At 44.4% G+C, this 18,203-nt stretch overlaps 1 protein-coding gene across 7 annotated transcripts in view; it reads right to left on the minus strand.

Moving 5' to 3' along the window:
• The window catches only part of MPRIP (myosin phosphatase Rho interacting protein), a 91,348-nt gene that overhangs the window by 20,921 nt on the left and 52,224 nt on the right, over nt 1-18,203 (minus strand). For all 7 annotated transcript variants that reach the window (XM_087729137.1, XM_087729136.1, XM_087729138.1 and 4 more), the window contains exons 8-13: nt 9,746-9,881; nt 9,348-9,461; nt 8,708-8,764; nt 8,355-8,423; nt 8,046-8,135; nt 7,164-7,273 (exon numbers count right to left, since the gene is read on the minus strand). In XM_087729137.1, the coding sequence (XP_087585263.1) occupies nt 7,164-7,273; nt 8,046-8,135; nt 8,355-8,423; nt 8,708-8,764; nt 9,348-9,461; nt 9,746-9,881 (576 nt within the window). The remainder of the gene's footprint in view (nt 1-7,163; nt 7,274-8,045; nt 8,136-8,354; nt 8,424-8,707; nt 8,765-9,347; nt 9,462-9,745; nt 9,882-18,203) is intronic.

An 18,203-nucleotide genomic window follows, 5' to 3' on the forward strand; every position in this document is an offset into this window, starting at 1 on the left:
TAGAACAGAGATTTATCTTTGAAGGAGCAGAACAGATCACAAAAGCGAAAGCAATCTAAAATCTCCTGCGCGGAGGGGTTATTGTTGTCTCTGGAAACCCTGCTTCTGCTTTTTTGTGATGGAAACCCTATTTTAGCTTGCGCTGGCCTCTCTCCTTTTTCATGTTCCCTGCTCTTCGCAAATGTTCCTTAACTATTTTCTCCTCCACTTCTCCTGAAAAGGGCGAGATTGAAGCTCATAACAAAGCTGTTGTGAGATTCAGCAGCATCATTATTCACCAGCATTACAATGAAGACATTCATGAAATGCTCTTTTCTTTTTTTCTTTTTGCTGAGCAGGTCAAGAAGAGGCCAGTTTTCCCCAAGAAAACCTTCGTTTGAGACCAGGGCAAGAATTTTCTGTTTCCATTACACCCCACAGAAGAACGGAAGGTTCTCTCCCTCCAGCTGACTTCAGTTGCTAATAACAGAAGCCTGTTGACTTGAAGCACTGAGCGGTATCCCAAAAGCATCCTAGGAAATAAAATTGAAGGCTGATTGCAATGTTTTATCCCTATCACGAAAGAATACATCTACCAGTGAAGGACTGGAATGAGGGTTTCTGGGTGCTCTCTGAGCTTGGTGGTTTTCTGGTAGACATTTCATGACCCAACTAACAATCATCATCAGTGCTAGAAGGGAGGGGTTTTGCTCTCAGTTTATATTCTAGTGGCTTGCTCTGGGTTGGTCTCAAAAGGTTTTATTTGGGTTGAGAGGTTTATTGTTGGCTTGCTTGGCAATTCCTCGATTGGGGTATTGTTTACTTGATTGTTGGTCAATCCCAACACCCCAATCCAAGAACTGCCAAACAAGTCAACAATAGCAATAGCAGTTAGACTTATATACCGCTTCATAGGGCTTTCCGCCCTCTCTAAGCGGTTTACAGAGTCAGCATATCGCCCCCACAGTCCGGGTCCTCATTTCACCCACCTCGGAAGGATGGGAGGCTGAGTCAACCTTGAGCCGGTGAGATTAGAACCGCTGAACTGCAGATAACAGTCAGCTGAAGTGGGCTGCAGTGCTGCACCCTAACCACTGCGCTACCTCGGCTCATCAAATAAGCATCCCAATCCAAAAACCTCCAAGAACAGCCCCACCATCACTGCCAGGGCAAGCCACTAGAACATAAACCGAGAGTAAGTCCCACTCCTCACTAGCCCTGGTGATGTTACCTAGTTTGGTAATGAAATGTCTGCAAGAAAACAACCAAGCTCAGAGAGCACCAAGGGGTCCTCAGAATACATCTAGGCAAACGGGACTCTGTTAAGATATTTAATGTTAAGATATCTCTGTTAAGATATTTAATAGCTGGAGAAGTGAGGGCTTGGACAATGAGTAAGAACACACAGTTATAGCTATACTTGGTTGGAGAAAGCTGGCCACTGCATGAGGCAATCTAAGCTGTGATTGGTTGCTGTAAGTGAAAAGGGGGGAGTTTCCTTAGTTTCCCGCCTTTTTCCTCTGTGCGCGCTCTGTGATTTACCTCACGTGCTCCTGCCGGGTTGATTTACCTGCCGATGCTCCTGTTTGCCTGACTATCTTATTTAAATAGATTTATTTATATAAAACTACAAGTTCATGCCAGAGCCTCTGACTCCATTTGGACAACTGCTGCGCAGCCCTTGAAGAGCATTTGGAGACTTCAGCTTGTCCAGAATGCAGCCGCTCGAGCAATTGTGGGTGCACCTCGGTTCACCCACATTACACCTATCCTCCGCGAGCTGCACTGGCTGCCTATTGGTCTCCGGATACGCTTCAAGGCACTAGTCGTTACTTATAAAGCCCTACATGGTATCGGACCTGGGTACTTGAGAGACCGCCTGCTGCCAATTACCTCCCATAGACCCATTAGATCCCACAGATTAGGCCTCCTCCGAATCCCATCCGCCGGCCAATGTCGACTGTCGACTACTCGGAGGAGAGCCTTCTCTGTGGTTTCTCCGGCCCTCTGGAACGACCTCCCCGTAGAGATTCGGACCCTCACCACCCTTCAGGCTTTCCGCAAAGCCGTCAAGATCGGGCTGTTCCGGCAGGCCTGGGGCTGATGAGTTCCCAGCCCCACTCGAATTGTTGTGACTGTTGTGAGTTTTTTTAAATCTGTTCTTTGTAATTTGTTTCTCGTTTTGTTTGTTCTTGTATTGTTCCCTTCCCCTTGGTTTGTTAGCCGCCCTGAGTCCCCCTGGGAATAGGGCGGCATAGAAGTTTAATAAACCCTAACCCTAAACCCTAATTCCCTGACAGACTCCCATTTTATATATTTACAATATGTCCGACCTTTCAACCAGGAAATCCTCATTGCACCAGGAACAACTCTCAAGGACAAACTGGATATATTATATCCTACAGAGATACAAATGGCCCAGATGTTGTGCTGTTCCTCTCCTCTCCAAAAAGTGTGTGTGTGTGTGTGTGTGTGGTGCACGCATGAAATGGCTTTTTAGTGCATTTCTTCCCAGGCTTCCATTTAGCGGTGAAAGGGAAGAGGGGTGGCTACAACATGGCTTCTTCTCCAAGACAAGGACCAGCACAGGACCTAATGCAAGCCAGTGCTCACATCAAGGGAAGCTGCGATGCTCCGATGCTCACTGCCAAGGTGGACGTCCAAATGGAAGGGGAGCGAGACAAAACAGGCAGAGACAGGCAAGGGAAAAGGTTTGGAAGATGCTGGAAACGAGGTCTTGTCACACAACGGAACGCATGCCAGCCTCCAGCGTGCACATTTGCAGGGTGGACTTAAAATTAAAACAACGTAAGAATTGAACTCTAGGGCTGCATTCCCCTAACTTGGACTGCTTTCACTATCCCAACTAGCTTGGAAACATGAGCGAACTAGAACACAAACTACGTTGCTTTCTTTTCAGGATGAGCCGGGAGTCTGGCTACCGGTTGTAGCTTCTGAAGATCCTGGAAAGCACTCAACGATGAGAGTGGATGAATCTACCTTATAGCAAGAGGATCTTGCTAGTTTTTAGGAAAATCCTACTTCGGTTGGCTATCTTTTCCAAACCACTCCCTTAAAATGGCAGGGACGGCTTGAATAAATGTACAAATTATCCTATTTTCTTTAAAACCCACACAACTTTATTTGGCTCTCTAAGACAAGCCACCAATATCTAGCCATCAACGCGGATGCTTCTTAAAATCTGCTTTATTGGCATTGACTGTGGAAATCATCTAATCTCCAAGTAGAAAAAGGGTTCCTGGCACACTGTTTGCAAATGTAAAAAAAGAATCAAGCTTTTTTGGGATGAAGAGGTTGAAAAATGCCCTCCTGAATAGTTATTTTTTTCATCATCTATCGAGGTTTGACTGGGATTGAAACTTGAGATGTTGGCAACGGGAGTCCAACTCATGTTGAAGTAGCTTTTGGTCTACAGACAGCAGTTACAATCAAATGCAAATTTCCTTCACAAAGAAGAATTACAGGTTGATTTTCGTCATTAATAGAGCAGAAAAATATGGGAAGGTGGGGGGATGTCAGAATGACCATTGGGGTTGACCTGTCTGGTTCTCCGTGTCATATTTTCAAGGCATAGTCTCAAAGGATTATATTCTGGAATGGCTCTCTTATTTTATCTATTTATTTTCAGCACCCAAGGATATCTTGCATCTGCAAAAACTATTCAAATTATCCGATGTATCAATTTATACTAGTATTTCTTGGATGTAAATAAAAGCCTGGCCTCACTCTCAGGCAGAAGTGTAACTAGAAGACCACTGGCTGCTCTTCTGGAGCTTACCTTTTCCCCAAATTCAGTCTTCCTCACCTGCCCAACAATGGCTCAATCTAAATCCTGTGACAGAACTATCTACCTTTTACAAAATATTGACCCTACCCCCAACTCAAACTGATGATGTTCCACAGTTGGGCAATGAAATGTCTCCTAGTCGACAACCAAGCTCAGAGAGCAGCAAGGATTCCTAAGTTCAACCATAAACTCATAGTTTCTCTCCTGGTGGCACTTCATTTTCACATGACCCATGTGCCAGGAAGTAATTTCAGATATGCCTAGTCGTCGTGACCCAACAAAAGGGCGAACGACAAAACCGCGCCCGATTAAACCGTGTCACTAAAACCGCAACGTCATCAATGCGCCGACAACAGCGCGGCGACAGAAGGGGGATTTCAGTCGACAGAGGGGCGATTTAAGTTAAGGTAAGGGTTAGGGTTAGGTTTAGCGTTAGGTTTAGCGTTACATTTAGGGTTAGGTTTAGCGTTAGGGTTACGTTTAGCGTTAGGTTTAGCATTAGGTTTAGGGTTAGGTTTAGCATTACGTTTAGGGTTAGGGTTAGGGTTACATTTAGGGTTAGGTTTAGGGTTAGGTTTAGTTTTACAGCACGCTTCTGTCGCCGTGCTGTTGTCGGCGCGATTCAGCGCTCATTTGTCAAAGTGCTTTAGAACACGCGGTTTTGTCGTTAGGACTGGATTATCTGGCTTAAAGAACTAGTGGTGTGGTTAGAGGTTCCTCTACTCATATACCCAACTTTGTAATTTAGAGGACAAAGAAGCATTTGTTTACTACTGTGGTTGGCAGAATCTTTGGTTGCACGGATACCTACTGAACGAAGAGATGTTGCACGAGATCCTACAAACTCTTACTACAAATCTTCTGATCTATTTGAGTTTCTGGCTGTAGGATCAGCTGCGGCCCCTCCAAGAGAAGTTCCTTCAGCTGCATTTCCAAGAAGGCCTGCATGGCGAGGCCAGAAAGCGACGCCACAGAGAGCAAATTCTGCGAGTAAATCCCGCCATCCTCACCTCCCTCCCGCCTCAAGTTGTCGGAGCAAAATAAGCAGGAGTTTCTAATCCAGACAAGTGCAGCAAAGAAAGAGGGGCATGCAGTGAACAAGTATACAAACCACAAAACGTTAATACAGGAGAGAACACAGTTTTCCAAACCTTGGCTTCAGCACGGATAACTTCAAAGAGAAGCTTTTCCTGCGAGTGCGTGGAAATTAAACACATGAAGGGAGTGAGGCAGGAGAGACTGGGCGGAGAGAGGAGAGAAGCGTGGAAAGTCGGAATGGAGGATGGACAAGAGAAGAAGGAAAGCAATTCTGGGCTGAGCTGGTTGCGTCTCTTCACACATCACTTTAAAGCAGGGTTTCTTAACCTGGACAACTTAAACAGTAATAGCAATAGCAGTTAGACTTATATACTGCTTCATAGGGCTTTCAGCCCTCTCTAAGCGGTTTACAGAGTCAGCATATCACCCCCAATAACAATCTGGGTCCTCATTTCACCCAGATAGATAGATAGATAGATAGATAGATAGATAGATAGGTAGGTAGGTAGGTAGGTAGGTAGGTAGGTAGGTAGGTAGATAGATAGATAGATAGATAGATAGATAGATAGATAGATAGATAGATAGATAGATAGATAGATAGATAGATAGATAGATAGATGTGTGTGTGTGTGTGTGTGAGAGAGAGAGAGAGAGAGAGAGAGAGAGAGAGAGGGAGAGAGAGATGGAGTGGATAGCTAGATAGCTTGATAGATGATGGATGATAGGTAGAGAGACAGAGAAAGATAGATGGCTGATAGGATAAGATTACATAGATAGATAGATGATAGATAGATAGATAGATAGATAGATAGATAGATAGATAGATAGATGATAGATAGATAGATAGATAGATAGATAGATAGATAGATAGATAGATAGATAGATAGATAGATAGATAGATAGATAAGAGATATGGATGGATGGATGGATGGACAGACAGACAGATATATAGATAGATAGATATATAGATATATAGATAGATAGATAGATAGATAGATAGATAGATAGATAGATAGATAGATAGATAGATAGATAGCAATAGCAATTAGACTTATATACCGCTTCATAGGGCTTTCAGCCCTCTCTAAGCGGTTTAGAGTCAGCATATCGCCCCCCAACAACAATCCGGGTCCTCATTTCACCCACCTTGGAAGGATGGAAGGCTGAGTCAACCTTGAGCCGGTGAGATTTGAACCGCTGAACTGCAGATAACATTCAGCTGAAGTGGCCTGCAGTACTGCACCCTAACCACTGCGCCACCTCGGCTCTAAGACGTGTGAACTCCCAGAATTCCCTAGCCACCATACTTGAAGATGGTGGACCTCAGCTCCCAGAATTCCTCAGCCAACAAACACATCTTAAATAGCAGTAATAGCAATAGCAGTAGACTTATATACCGCTTCATAGGGCTTTCAGCCCTCTCTAAGCGGTTTACAGAGAGTCAGCATATTGCCCCCAACAAACTGGGTCCTCATTTTACCCACCTCGGAAGGATGGAAGGCTGAGTCAACCCTGAGCCGGTGGGATTTGAACCGCTGGACTGCTGATCTAGCAGTAGCCTGCAGTGCTGCATTTAACCACTGCGCCACCTTGGCTCTAAAGTTGCCAAGGGTGAGAAATCCTTCTTTAAAGCAACATTCCATGCTTTGCGAGTACACCATAGATACACTCCTCGCCATGGTGCTTACTCTTCCTTTTGCACAAGCAAATACCAAAATAGGAAAGGAAGCCCTTGCTACCACATTTGAAGGCAGATTGTTGCAAAGCCCTGTCAAACCAAGGTTTTAACTTTGACTGTTTAATCTTCTTGAAGGACCTACAGGTTGGATCTACTGTAGATCAAGGGCCAGGTAGGACCTACTGTAGAGTCATGTTTAGTGACAACATAGACCCTTTATTTAAGAGGAAGGAAAGGTCCTAACTGGAAGATGATTGTTAATGCAAATTAACATTTGTGCAAGGACTACCTTGAAGTTGAAAGTACGATTAATTACATTTCTATTTGGTGCATTGAAGCTCACTCAGGTGAAAAGCAGCTAGGATGATATGGTGCCCTGAGCTTTAACTGAACAAAGAGTTCAAATCGAGGTTCCTTTTAGTTCCTCCATCTTAGTTTCTCTCATCATTCCACATGTTTAATAAGAGAAATCAGTTGACAAGGCATCAACCTGTCCTTGCTAAATTGTGCAAAAATCAAACTCTCAGAAAACCAGTCTCCGAAAGTAATTTTAACAAAGCGGAGGACAGAGAAATCAGAAGTAAATGGGTTTGTGGAGAAGTATGATGAAGACAGTTGGGAAAGATGACCAATCATTCTTGTTTGTCATGTTTTTTTTACCTGGTCACATCTGGAGCGACTGTGGGACGAACATGTTTCATAATGGTTTGGATCCAGTTCCGGCGGATTCCAGATGTCATAGCAGAAAGAATGAATTTGCCTTCTTTAGTCTAGGAAAGAAGAGAAAGAAGTGATGGTTGAGCCTCTCTAGGACAGATGTTTCTGGGAGGAATTTTCTACAGATCTCCTGCTGGGGCTCTTCACCTTTCTAAAGTAGCAATGGCAATAGCGATAGCAGTTAGACTTATATACCGCTTCATAGGGCTTTCAGCCCTCTCTAAGAGTCAGCATATTGCCCCCAACAATCCGGGTCCTCATTTCACCCACCTCGGAAGGATGGAAGGCCGAGCCAACCCTGAGCTGGTGAGATTTGAACAGCCGAACTGCCGAACTAGCAGTCAGCTGAAGTAGCCTGCAGTACTGCACTCTAACCACTGCGCCACCTCAGCTCTTCTCAAGTAGAAGTAGCTTCTCAAGTGAGTTTTCAGAAGAAGTAATGGAATGAACGGGTTCTTTTCTGGTTCTGCTTTCCAAGAAACATCCACCCAACTTCAGATAATAGTAGACCATATATTGAATGGTTCTGGAGAACCATGATGGGCCATTGATGGTGGGAAGGGTTTGGACCAGATTTTCCTTCTGGAACCCTAGGACACCTTGTGAAGGAGATGGGATCTTCACTGCCTGAGGAACTTACTCATCTATAAATTGGGTCGCATAACAACGGCAACGAAGAAAACCAACGCTGCCCCATTAATTAAATTACAGGACTTATACGACCACCTATCTCATCATCTATAATCCCTTTGTAGACAGGATGGGCTCAAGGTCCTTATTTAGAAGATGTCTACCACTTGTATGTATAGTCTGACCATGTCTTACATGGATCTGGAAACCATAGTTTCGCTGGACGGAGTATTCCGTGACATCGAAGCACGTTGACAAGTCAATTTCCCCATCCAAATCGGCTGCCTGAGAAAAAGAGAAGAGATGCGTATGAGGGCAACATATAGGTCAATGGTGAAAAAGGTATAGCAGCTTATTTCTGTCACAAAATATAAGATGGAATCCTCTATGCCTGAAGAATCAAACTGGAGTCCAAGGAGGTTGTGGGGAAGAAAGAAACAGAGGTGGTGTGAACATCAGAAAGGGTCCACCAAGGTCTAGTTTTTGGTTTCCACCTCAACCTACCTCCTCCGCCACTGAATCCTGGTAGTATCTCAGGCTCTGGTCCGTCAGTACAAACCAATGCTTCTTCCACTACAAAAACAACAACAACAACAAGAAGAATACAAGCCATTTTATAGACATTTTTCCTTCCTAAGATGGGAAACCTGGTTTCTTAGATAGGTAGGAGGGGGTAGGTGGGTGGGTGTGATCATTATACTGGACAGAATTCTACCAACATTATGCTGAGGGAACGTCTCCATCCAATCTAGGCAGAAACAGCTTGAGAATTTAGATGGGTTTTCAAAGTTTACTATCTCCAAGGTGCAATCCCATCTACGGTGGTTCACCCAGGTAAACAGCACCCCAAAACTTACCTGCCCATCTTCATCCTGTTTTGTCAGCCATCCCTTTTTGAAGTTCAGCAAATCTGGCTACAAAGGAGAGAAGAGAATTTAGCCTCTCATCTCAACTGAGGTGACATGTAACATATAAAAGAAATCCTGTTTTTCCTGAAGAATTCAGCTTCATCTTTGAACGCAACCTCTTCCTTCAAGAAAGGGAGTTTACTCAAGGCAGTCAACTCATAACTGGAGGCTAAAACTTATAAAGAATGGTTGCCAAACTGGATATGTCTATTTTAATGAAAGGAAGGACCAGGGATGACGTGATAGCAGTGTTCCAATATCTCAGGGGCTGCCACAAAGAAGAGGGAGTCAACCTATTCTCCAAGGCACCTGAGAGCAGAACAAGAAGCAATGGGTGGAAACTAATCAAAGAGAGAAGCAACTTAGAACTAAGGAGAAATTTCCTGGCAGTGGGTACAATTAATAAGTGGAACAACCTGCCTCCAGAAGTTGTGGGTGCTTCATCACTGGAGGTTTACAAGAAGAGAATGGACAACCATTTGTCTGGAATGGTCTTCCTGCCTGAATAGGGGGTTGGGCTAGAAGACCTCCAAGGTCCCTTCCAACTCTGTTGTTCTATTACTCAGAACCACCAAATTGTTGAGCTTACAGTCATGGAAGATTCCGTAGACCTTCTGTCCAGTGATTTCGCTCTCCGGTGTGGAGACATAGTAGAAGTTGACACGTCCAGGATGGTCCCACTTGCCGTTTCAGCAAGCAGATCCTGCAGGGAGCATAAATGTTTCATGGTCATCAGATTCAGGACTCCAATTCCGCTTAATAAGGAAGAGAAGCTCAAAAGGTCATCTCTGATCTCTCATACTTCAAGGAAACCAGTTACATTCTGATTCTGGAGAGGAAATCTCCAAGGAATTCATGGTGGTGGATTGTTACGGGTCATTGTCCTACAGGCTGGGGAACTCTGGAATTTGAAGTCCATGCCTCTTAAAGTTGCAAAGGTTGAGAAACACTGTAAATCTCAAGAAGATGAAATCGTTGCTGACTCACCCGTTTCCTAGGGAAAACCCTTTTTTCGCTCCTGCCCTGTCGGGTTTCGCTGGAGAGACCAGAGGAAGCGTTGACTTCCATGTGTTCCGGATTCTCTATGTCCAATGCTTCAAATTTTTCAATTACTTGGGACCTCCTGAGAGACAGGGAAAAGAGAAGGGAGGGGCATTTTAACACAAGGGAAAGAGAGGCCATCCTTATCCAGACAACATATTCAAAATATTTAACCTAACGATGCTTTCCTCTATTGTATTTCTAACCTGTCCTATTGCACAGACTCAGTGGATGGGGAGGAAAAAAAAAACAAGAATGAATTGCGTAATTATAAATATAAATTAGTAACCTAGAAGGGATCTGAACGCCTGAAGCATCGGTCCAACTTATGAGCGCGTTACCCCAAAATGGAACCAGCCCATTTCATTCATCCAGGAAGCATGGAGCATTTGGATTTTCAAAGCTTGCAAATACGTCGTTTCCCCACGCCCTCCTTTTAAAGCCACAATTGTGTGACAGAGTGAACTTTTGGTGAAGCCCGGGGATCACATCCTCAAAAACCTCCCCAGAAAAACGGGGGTCAATAGGATGATCTCTTTTGAGTTTTCTTGCAGATTTAAGGCAGCGAATCCATTCGGTGAATATATGGCATGAAATCCCATTATAGAGCAGCTAATTAATGAAAATAATTCAGTGCTAAGCTTTACAAGTCAAGAGTTACTCTTTAATATTTAGTTGGGGGGGGAACGCTTAACCAAGTCGTACACAGCCTTGGTTTATCTATAAGCCAATGTCAACCTTGGTCCACCTGGACTTTAGATTTTTAGATTTAGATTTTAGATTTTACTTTATTTGTATGCCGCCCTTTTCCCTGAAGGGACTCAGGGCGGCTCACAATTTATACATGGAAGAGGAAGAAAAGAGCTCAAACCAAATTGATTTCAAGCTCTGCATCTCAGAATGGAAGAGAGGCATTTTAAAATCTCCACTGGAAGCTCAAATCCAGGTCTTAAGTAGCCCTTGGCGAGGTCTGTAGTAAAACAAGGACTTCCTCTACTGGTTTAGTTCTACCAAGCCGCCCAGAGTCACCTTGTTGGGAAGACGGGCAGCATAGTAAAAAAATAAAGTCATAAAATAAGAAAATGAAGAGAAGGGAAGTGAAATCATAAAATGAAGTTAGGTAAAACAGTGAAGTGACGAAATGTAAAGTAACATAAAGTAAATAATAATAATAATGATAAAATAAAAGTTACATTTAGCATGGGGTTAGCATGGCGTCTGTGCCATCAGTTTAAGAGAATCTGGATTGGGAAGGTCCTCTAACTCAGTGTTTCTCAACCTTGGCAACTTGAAGATGTCTGGACTTCAAGTCCCAGAATTCCCCAGCCAGCGAATGCTGGCTGGGGAATTCTGGGAGTTGAAGTCCAGACATCTTCAAGTTGCCAAGGTTGAGAAACACTGCTCTAACTCATTTTTACACGGCTGTCTAATAAGGCTAAACCTGTTGAACTACGAGCTTCTTCCAAACCCTGGAGGCTGCAGGACGCTGCTTCCCTTCAAGGCAGAATTCGAATCACCGCATGCCACATGCAGACAGGAAAAGCACTAAGCGCACCCCCCACCAAGACACCTGTGGCAGTGAAGAGCCCCCAGCGCCCATGGCCCTTGACCAGAGAAGTCAAAATCATCATCATCATCATCATTAAAACACCCTTTCGGGACCCCTACCCGAATCCTCTGCCCTTGAGCCCTCGCCATAATTAAAAAAACCGACGGCCATCGCTTGGCTTGCTTGCCAAGGCCCTTCTTGGCTTCCCTTTGGGGAAGGGAAAATTCTCGGCCACCGTTTTTCCATCTGGCTCGGCCCACGGGTCCGCTTCCTCTCCAAGCCCCACCCACCACTCCCCCACCAGCCCACCCACCCCCCACAAAAAATCAAAATAAAAAAAGCAGCTTGATTGTCATGAAGGGGAAGGGCACCATCAAGTTGTCTACAGCTTGAGATTTATTTTATTTTTGTTTTGAGATGAGATGGGAGCGAAGCAGCAGGACAAGGTATCACACAGCAGAGGGAGGTGAAGAACAGAAGACCTGCAAGGAAATAAAAGCTGGACAATGAATGAACAAAAAAGGTTATCTTCCCTTCCTCCCCTTGCCCTCCTCCCCCCCACCCAGCCCCCTCCCCAAATCTTGAGGCATCACAAAAGGAAACCGAAACCAAAGTGCAAAATCATCCACACCATTAAATAGAATAGTGATCATCGGAAACGTCAGATTGCGATCCCCGCTGTGAGTGGTTACTCCAGGTGTCAAGGAAAAGAGGGTGGCAAGAATAACAGGCTTGGAAGGGGGGCCCTGGAGGTCTTCTAGTCCAACCCCCTGCTCAAGCAGGACAAGTGATCGTCTAATCTCTCCTCCAGTGTTCGAGTAGTCATGGAGGGAACTTGTTCTACTGAGCAATTGTTCTCACTTTCAGGAAATTTTGCCTTCCTTCTAAATTGGACCTCTCTTTAACAAGCTTCCACCCATTTCTTCTTGTCCTGCCTTCAGGTGCTTTGGAGAATAACAGAATTGGAAGGGTCTTTGGAGGTTTTCTAGTCCACCCCCAGCTCAAGCAGCAGACTCTGTACCATTTCAGACAAACGGCTGTCCAATCTTCTCCTCAAAACCTCCAGTGATGGAGCACCCGTAACTTTGAAAGGCAAGAAGAAGTCTCACCTCTTTTTCTCTCTGGCCTGGTAGGTTTTGACACCATCAAGACCAGCGGTCTGCAACCTGAAGCCTGGAGGACTTCAACTCCCAGAATTCCTCAGCCAAGTTGCCAAGATTGGAGACCCCCCCGATCAAGACCCAGATGGGAAAGCCAGAAACTCCCAATTTTAACCCTGTAAGGAGGGATGAAACTTGGGGTGCACTGCCAATCACAGTCCACAAACTTCCCAAAACTTTTAAAGGATGGGGTCATTGATAACTGGGGAGCTAAAAAGAGATTAATTTTAGCTCCCCAGTTATCAATGACCCCATCCTTTAAAAGCTAACTAGTTCCCAGCCATTCCAGTTGCTTTCCTAACATGTCTCTGCCAACAGAAATTGGGGAGTCTGCTTGGAAGAATGTCCCATTTCCCTGGACTCATTGCTGGGAAAGCTAGAAGACTTTTGTCTCTTCCACTTTGCAATTGTAAGGGCCTCCATAACAAAATTTGGGGGAGGGGAGTACCATTTCTGGATGCTTAATCTGAACCCCACCCCTCCATTTCAGGTGGAATTTAATAACAGGAAGATACAATTTTAGTTTGGAAGCAAAGCACCTGGTTGGTTAGGCGGAAGTAATAAGAAGATGCTATTGTTTCGCTTTGAGGTTAGTTTGCTCCAGTGAACCATACTCTAAAACAGTGTTTCTCAACCTTGGCAACTTGAAGATGTCTGGACTCCAACTCCCAGAATTCCCCAGCCAGCGAATGCTGGCTGGGGAATTCTGGGAGTTGAAGTCCAGACATCTTCAAGTTGCCAAGGTTGAGAAACACTGCTCTAAAAATTGAAGACTTGTATACTTCAAGTCCCAGAATTCCATGCTGGCTGGGGTATTCTGGGAGTTGAAGTCCACAAGTCTTAAAGTTTCCCAGGTTAGATACCCTTCCTCTAAAATGACCCAGGTAGCTCAGTGAAAGGAGGGGTTAAGAACCGGAAAGGAAAAACCAACATTAAAAACAATTTGCTTTCCACAGTCAATGTTTCCTTTCTTTGATCTGTTACGAAGCAGGAAGATGGAAATGAGGATGGAAAGTCAACAGGAGATCAAAGGGCTGCATTTATGCAAACTCCATTCAGAGACAACTGTTCAATGCCACCCAGAGTTATTTTTTCATGAGACGGGCGGCCGTATAAATTTGAATAATGAATGAATGAATGGAATGCATGTATAAATAAACAGAGACTCAATGACCACAAATGAAGAAAAAAAGAAAATATGTTAATAGCATGCTTTAGTTTCGGTGGTGGAAGTAAGCAGGGAGCAGGCGTTATGTAAAATCTTAACTGATGGAATTTCTCCACCTGGTTTTGTATTTTCAAGCCGCCTGGTCTCTCTCTCTGTGGCCATAAGGCTAGAAAGGAAGAATTTTTCAACGTATATAGGTAATGCTCGACTTACGACCGTAATCGAGCCTGGAATTTCTACTGCAAGTCACACCGGTCGTTAAGAGGGTCACCACATGACCACGTCCAAACTTACGACATTTTCTGCAGCGATTGTAACTTTGAATGGTTGTTAAACTGAAAATTACTTGTACCGGTCAATGAGAACTAGAGGCATGCCGAACTTATTTGTCCACAATTGGCTGCAATAACCATTATGGTTGAAGATGCGTTTCTACACAGGGTTGTAACGGTGAAGTCTTTGACTTATGGCTGTTATGGAACCCAAGAATTTCCATCGTTAAGTCTTGTCGGTCGTAAGTCGAGGAACCCACATGACTGGACTCTCACCTGTAAAAGTGAGCCAGTTGTCAAGCACCAGAAAGAAGGCCATATGACTGTCGGAACTCTGGACCTGGGTCATAAGTAGTTTTTTAGAGGGTCTGTTGTAATTTCTTAACAGTTCACCAAGTGATTATTAAGCGAGTATTACTAGCTGATTTGGGATTTCAAGATTGTTTGATTTGTGCATGGATGTGCAGAATGCCACAGGCTCGTTCATACATTAAAGAATGTTAGGCAATCTCTTCCACCAAACCTATAACTTCTCTCCAATGAATATGACAATGCAGGAATCTTATTTTGGAGGAAAAGTCTATCAAAGTGTGAAATTAAACGAGAGAGCGAGCGAGCGAGCGAGGGAGGGAGGGAGGGAGGGAGGGAGAGAGAGAGAGAGAGAGAGAGAGAGAGAGAGAACTGCAGTTTTCGGTCCAATTTAAACCTTGATGGCCTGGAATAAACTGGTAGATTGAAAGGGTTTGGAGCAGGAGCAGAGAATGGGAGAGACGAGGAAAGGTATGAACTCCCGCAATCAGTTGGATTTTGGGAATATCATTGGAAGATCCATAGGAATTAAAAAAAACAAAACCTGAGACTAGGATGGTCTCAAGGGGTGGATTTGTCTGAAGTGCTACAGGGTTTCCTGCCTGAGCAGGGGGCTGGACTAGATGAGCTCCAAGGTCCCTTCCAGCTCCGTTATTCTGTCTTCTACTTCAACTTGGACACCAGGTGCCCTTCTGAATCCAGGATGCTAGGAAGACCAGTCCTGCCAAGGTTGGTTACAGCGCATCCTTTGTTCCCAAACAACAGACTCCACTCAAGGATGGACAAGAATGTTAATGAGGCAGTCAGAGAAATAAGTTACTAGAGCAGCCCAAAGCAGCGGATGGAGATTGGCAGAAAGGGCAGGAAAATGTTCATTTAATAGCAGGGGGTTTATTAATGCAAGCGGGGCTAAAAGGTGTGTCTGAAGCCACCTGGAAGTTACAAGCAAACTTCATCAACCATCAAGAACCTCTGAAGACTAGCTGGGGAGGAGCGGGAATCCCTAACTTGTTTATTTTTATTTTTTATTTTATTTTATTTTATTTCTTTCTGTAAGCGGCCTATAAATAAAATTAAACTTCAAACTTTTATAGCCCGTTTCTGGGCTTCTTGCTAGCCAATTCTGGAAAAAAAGAACAAGAATTATTCTTCAATTGGTTTGAGAGACATCTGCTACGGGCAAGCGAGATCTGGTGGAGGTTTAGAAAGCAACCGGAGAATAATTCTTTTATCTCTTGGGAGGCCATATGCTCACAAGCCCCCAATCTGCATATTCTTCCTCCTTTCCTTACGAATTCTATGAATATACAAGAGAACATCTGACGGGAATTCCTCACATCCGGTGCCTGGCACCTATTATCTTAGAAAGCACATGGTTTAGCTTCCTTCCTACGGCAAGTTTCTAGGCCTCATGAAGGCAAGCCTATAATGAATACCTGTGGGTAGCAGCCCATTGTGTTTTATAAAACAGGACAGGGTCAGAGTAACAAAACTGGGCTTTTTGTGACTTAGGGAAAGTTCTGAACACTTGGGACAGAATTCTGTTTTATTCCCTGTTGAATATTTTGCTAAAACTCACCCACTATTGCTTGCCCTTGAGCGGTTCCTCAATAAGTTGACCAACTTAAAAATACCCAGGGTGAAATTTAAAAATGGCTAAACTGGGCAAACAGAATAAAGCATTTGAGTTCCTTTTTGGATCCAGGTTTTGTGTGTGTATGTGTGTGTGTGCACAAAAATGTCCTGGCTGGATGCAACCCATAGCACAGAATTGATTCGAAAGCAGGACACCAATTAAACTTCAATACCACCACCACCCACACACAAACACACACAAAATGTGTCCGGTTCCCTCCTTGATCTTTTATCCCTTATTGTTTTTAATCTGCTGTATTTTAATGATGGAGGAGTGTAAATGTTTAAATGTATTTTCCCCCAATGTTTTTTTTTAATGTTGCCAGCCGCCCAGACTCATTAGATGGGCGGGAAATAAAATGTATAAATAAGTAAACAAACTTTGCCCTATGTCTCCTTTAGAAAAAAGGGAAGGTGGGTTCTGTCCTAAACAGGTGTCAAAATTCAGACCTCGCTTCCTTCCTTCTCCTCTCCCCCCCCCCCCCCGCACCAAACTGTTTTCCCACAGCTGCTTGCTAAAGTGTCAAAACCAGGGGTGAAATCCAGCAGGTTCTGGAGAACCGGTAGTGGAAATGTTGAGTAGTTTGGAGAACCAGCAAATGCCACCTCTGGCTGGCCCCTTAGTGGGGGTGTGAATGGGGATTTTGCAGTATCCTTCCCCTGCCACGCCCACCAAGCCACGCCTATAGAACTGGTAGTAAAAAAAACTTTGAATTTCACCACTGGTCAAAACATTTCCAAACAGCAAAAACTGGATCATTTGGTCCCCCCAAAGAGATGGAGGGGGAATTGGGGTTCTTATTTATTTATTTATTGAATTTGAAAGAGCCGAGGTGGCGCAGTGGTTAGGGTGCAGTACTGCAGGCCACTTCAGCTGACTGTTAGCTGCAGTTCAGCGGTTCTAATCTCACCGGCTCAAAGGTTGACTCAGCCTTCCATCCTTCCGAGGTGGGTGAAATGAGGACCCAGACTGTGGGGGCAATATGCTGACTCTGTAAACCGCTTAGAGAGGGCTGAAAACCCTATGAAGCGGTATATAAGTCTAACTGCTATTGCTATTGTTATCTGCAGTTCGGCGGTTCTAATCTCACCGGCTCAAAGGTTGACTCAGCCTTCCATCCTTCCGAGGTGGGTGAAATGAGGACCCAGACTGTTGTTGTGGGCGATATGCTGGCTCTGTAAACCGCTTAGAGAGGGCTGAGAGCCCTATGAAGCGGTAGATAAGTCTAACTGCTATTGCTATTGCTAATTTATAGGCCGCCCAATCCCGAAGGACTCCTCTTATTAAGGCAATAAAACCATTTATTGAAGGGTTTGAACTCAGGTGCCCGGCAAACATTTTCTGTCCTCCACACAAGCTTTCAAAGGAGCAATGCGCCTGTATTTTGTGCAAGCTGCTTAAGACCCCTTAGAAAAGCGGGCCGAAGCACAAGCCATGCTAAGCTTTCAGGTTTGACCTTCTGGGCCAGGGTCCTGTCGGAGGGCCTGTCTGTGCATGCTCCTGTTCCCACTCCCATGAGGGCTAGAAACTTAAAGTCTTAAAAAAAATTAAAGAAACAAATATGATTCACATTTCATGACCAAATTCTGAACGTTCTGCTTGCACGACTTCTGCAAAAATATTTTTCCAGGTCGGCAAAGATTTAAAACATTCTTTTTCCCTTCTTCATCACGAGGGCTTCTGGCGCAGTACAGACTGTCCTCATTTAGCGACCGATGAAACCCTGCTTTTGCAAACCTTCGCAGATGTGCAAAGCAAAGGAAAGCTGAAGGAAGAGCGTAAAAAGGAAAGCAATTTCACTTAGCAACCGTTTCATTTAACAACCGAATTGCCGATCCCAATTGTGGTCGCTAAACGCGGATGGCATGTAACACGTTCCAGAAAAGAATGCTTCTGCTTTGGCCATTATGGAGGACCAGCAACATCCTGAAGTCTTGTCTGATCCACCCATTTCGGCAACCCAGCGAGACCAATACAGATAGTCCTCAACTTACAACAGCTTTTTAGTGACCTTCCAAAGTTACAAGGGCACGGAAAAAAAAGTGACTTATGGCCATTTTTCACATGATCATGGCAGGATCCTCATGGTCAAATGATCAAAATTCAGGCCACTGGCAACTGACTCACATTTATGACGGTCGTGTCCTGCGACCACGTGATCCATTTTGCGACCGCCTTACAAGCGAAGTCGTTGGAAAAACCAGATCCGCCTAACGGCCGTGTGACCAACTGAACAACTGCAGTGATTCACTTACCGACTGTGCCAGGAAAGGGTGCAAAATGGGTCAAAAACTCACTTAGCAACCGAAA

Source organism: Thamnophis sirtalis, unplaced genomic scaffold (genome assembly GCF_051295495.1).
Source record: "Thamnophis sirtalis isolate CommonGarterSnake01/CBP01778 unplaced genomic scaffold, rThaSir2_p1.2 scaffold_14, whole genome shotgun sequence".
In the NCBI taxonomy this organism is placed as follows: Eukaryota; Metazoa; Chordata; class Lepidosauria; order Squamata; family Natricidae; genus Thamnophis; species Thamnophis sirtalis.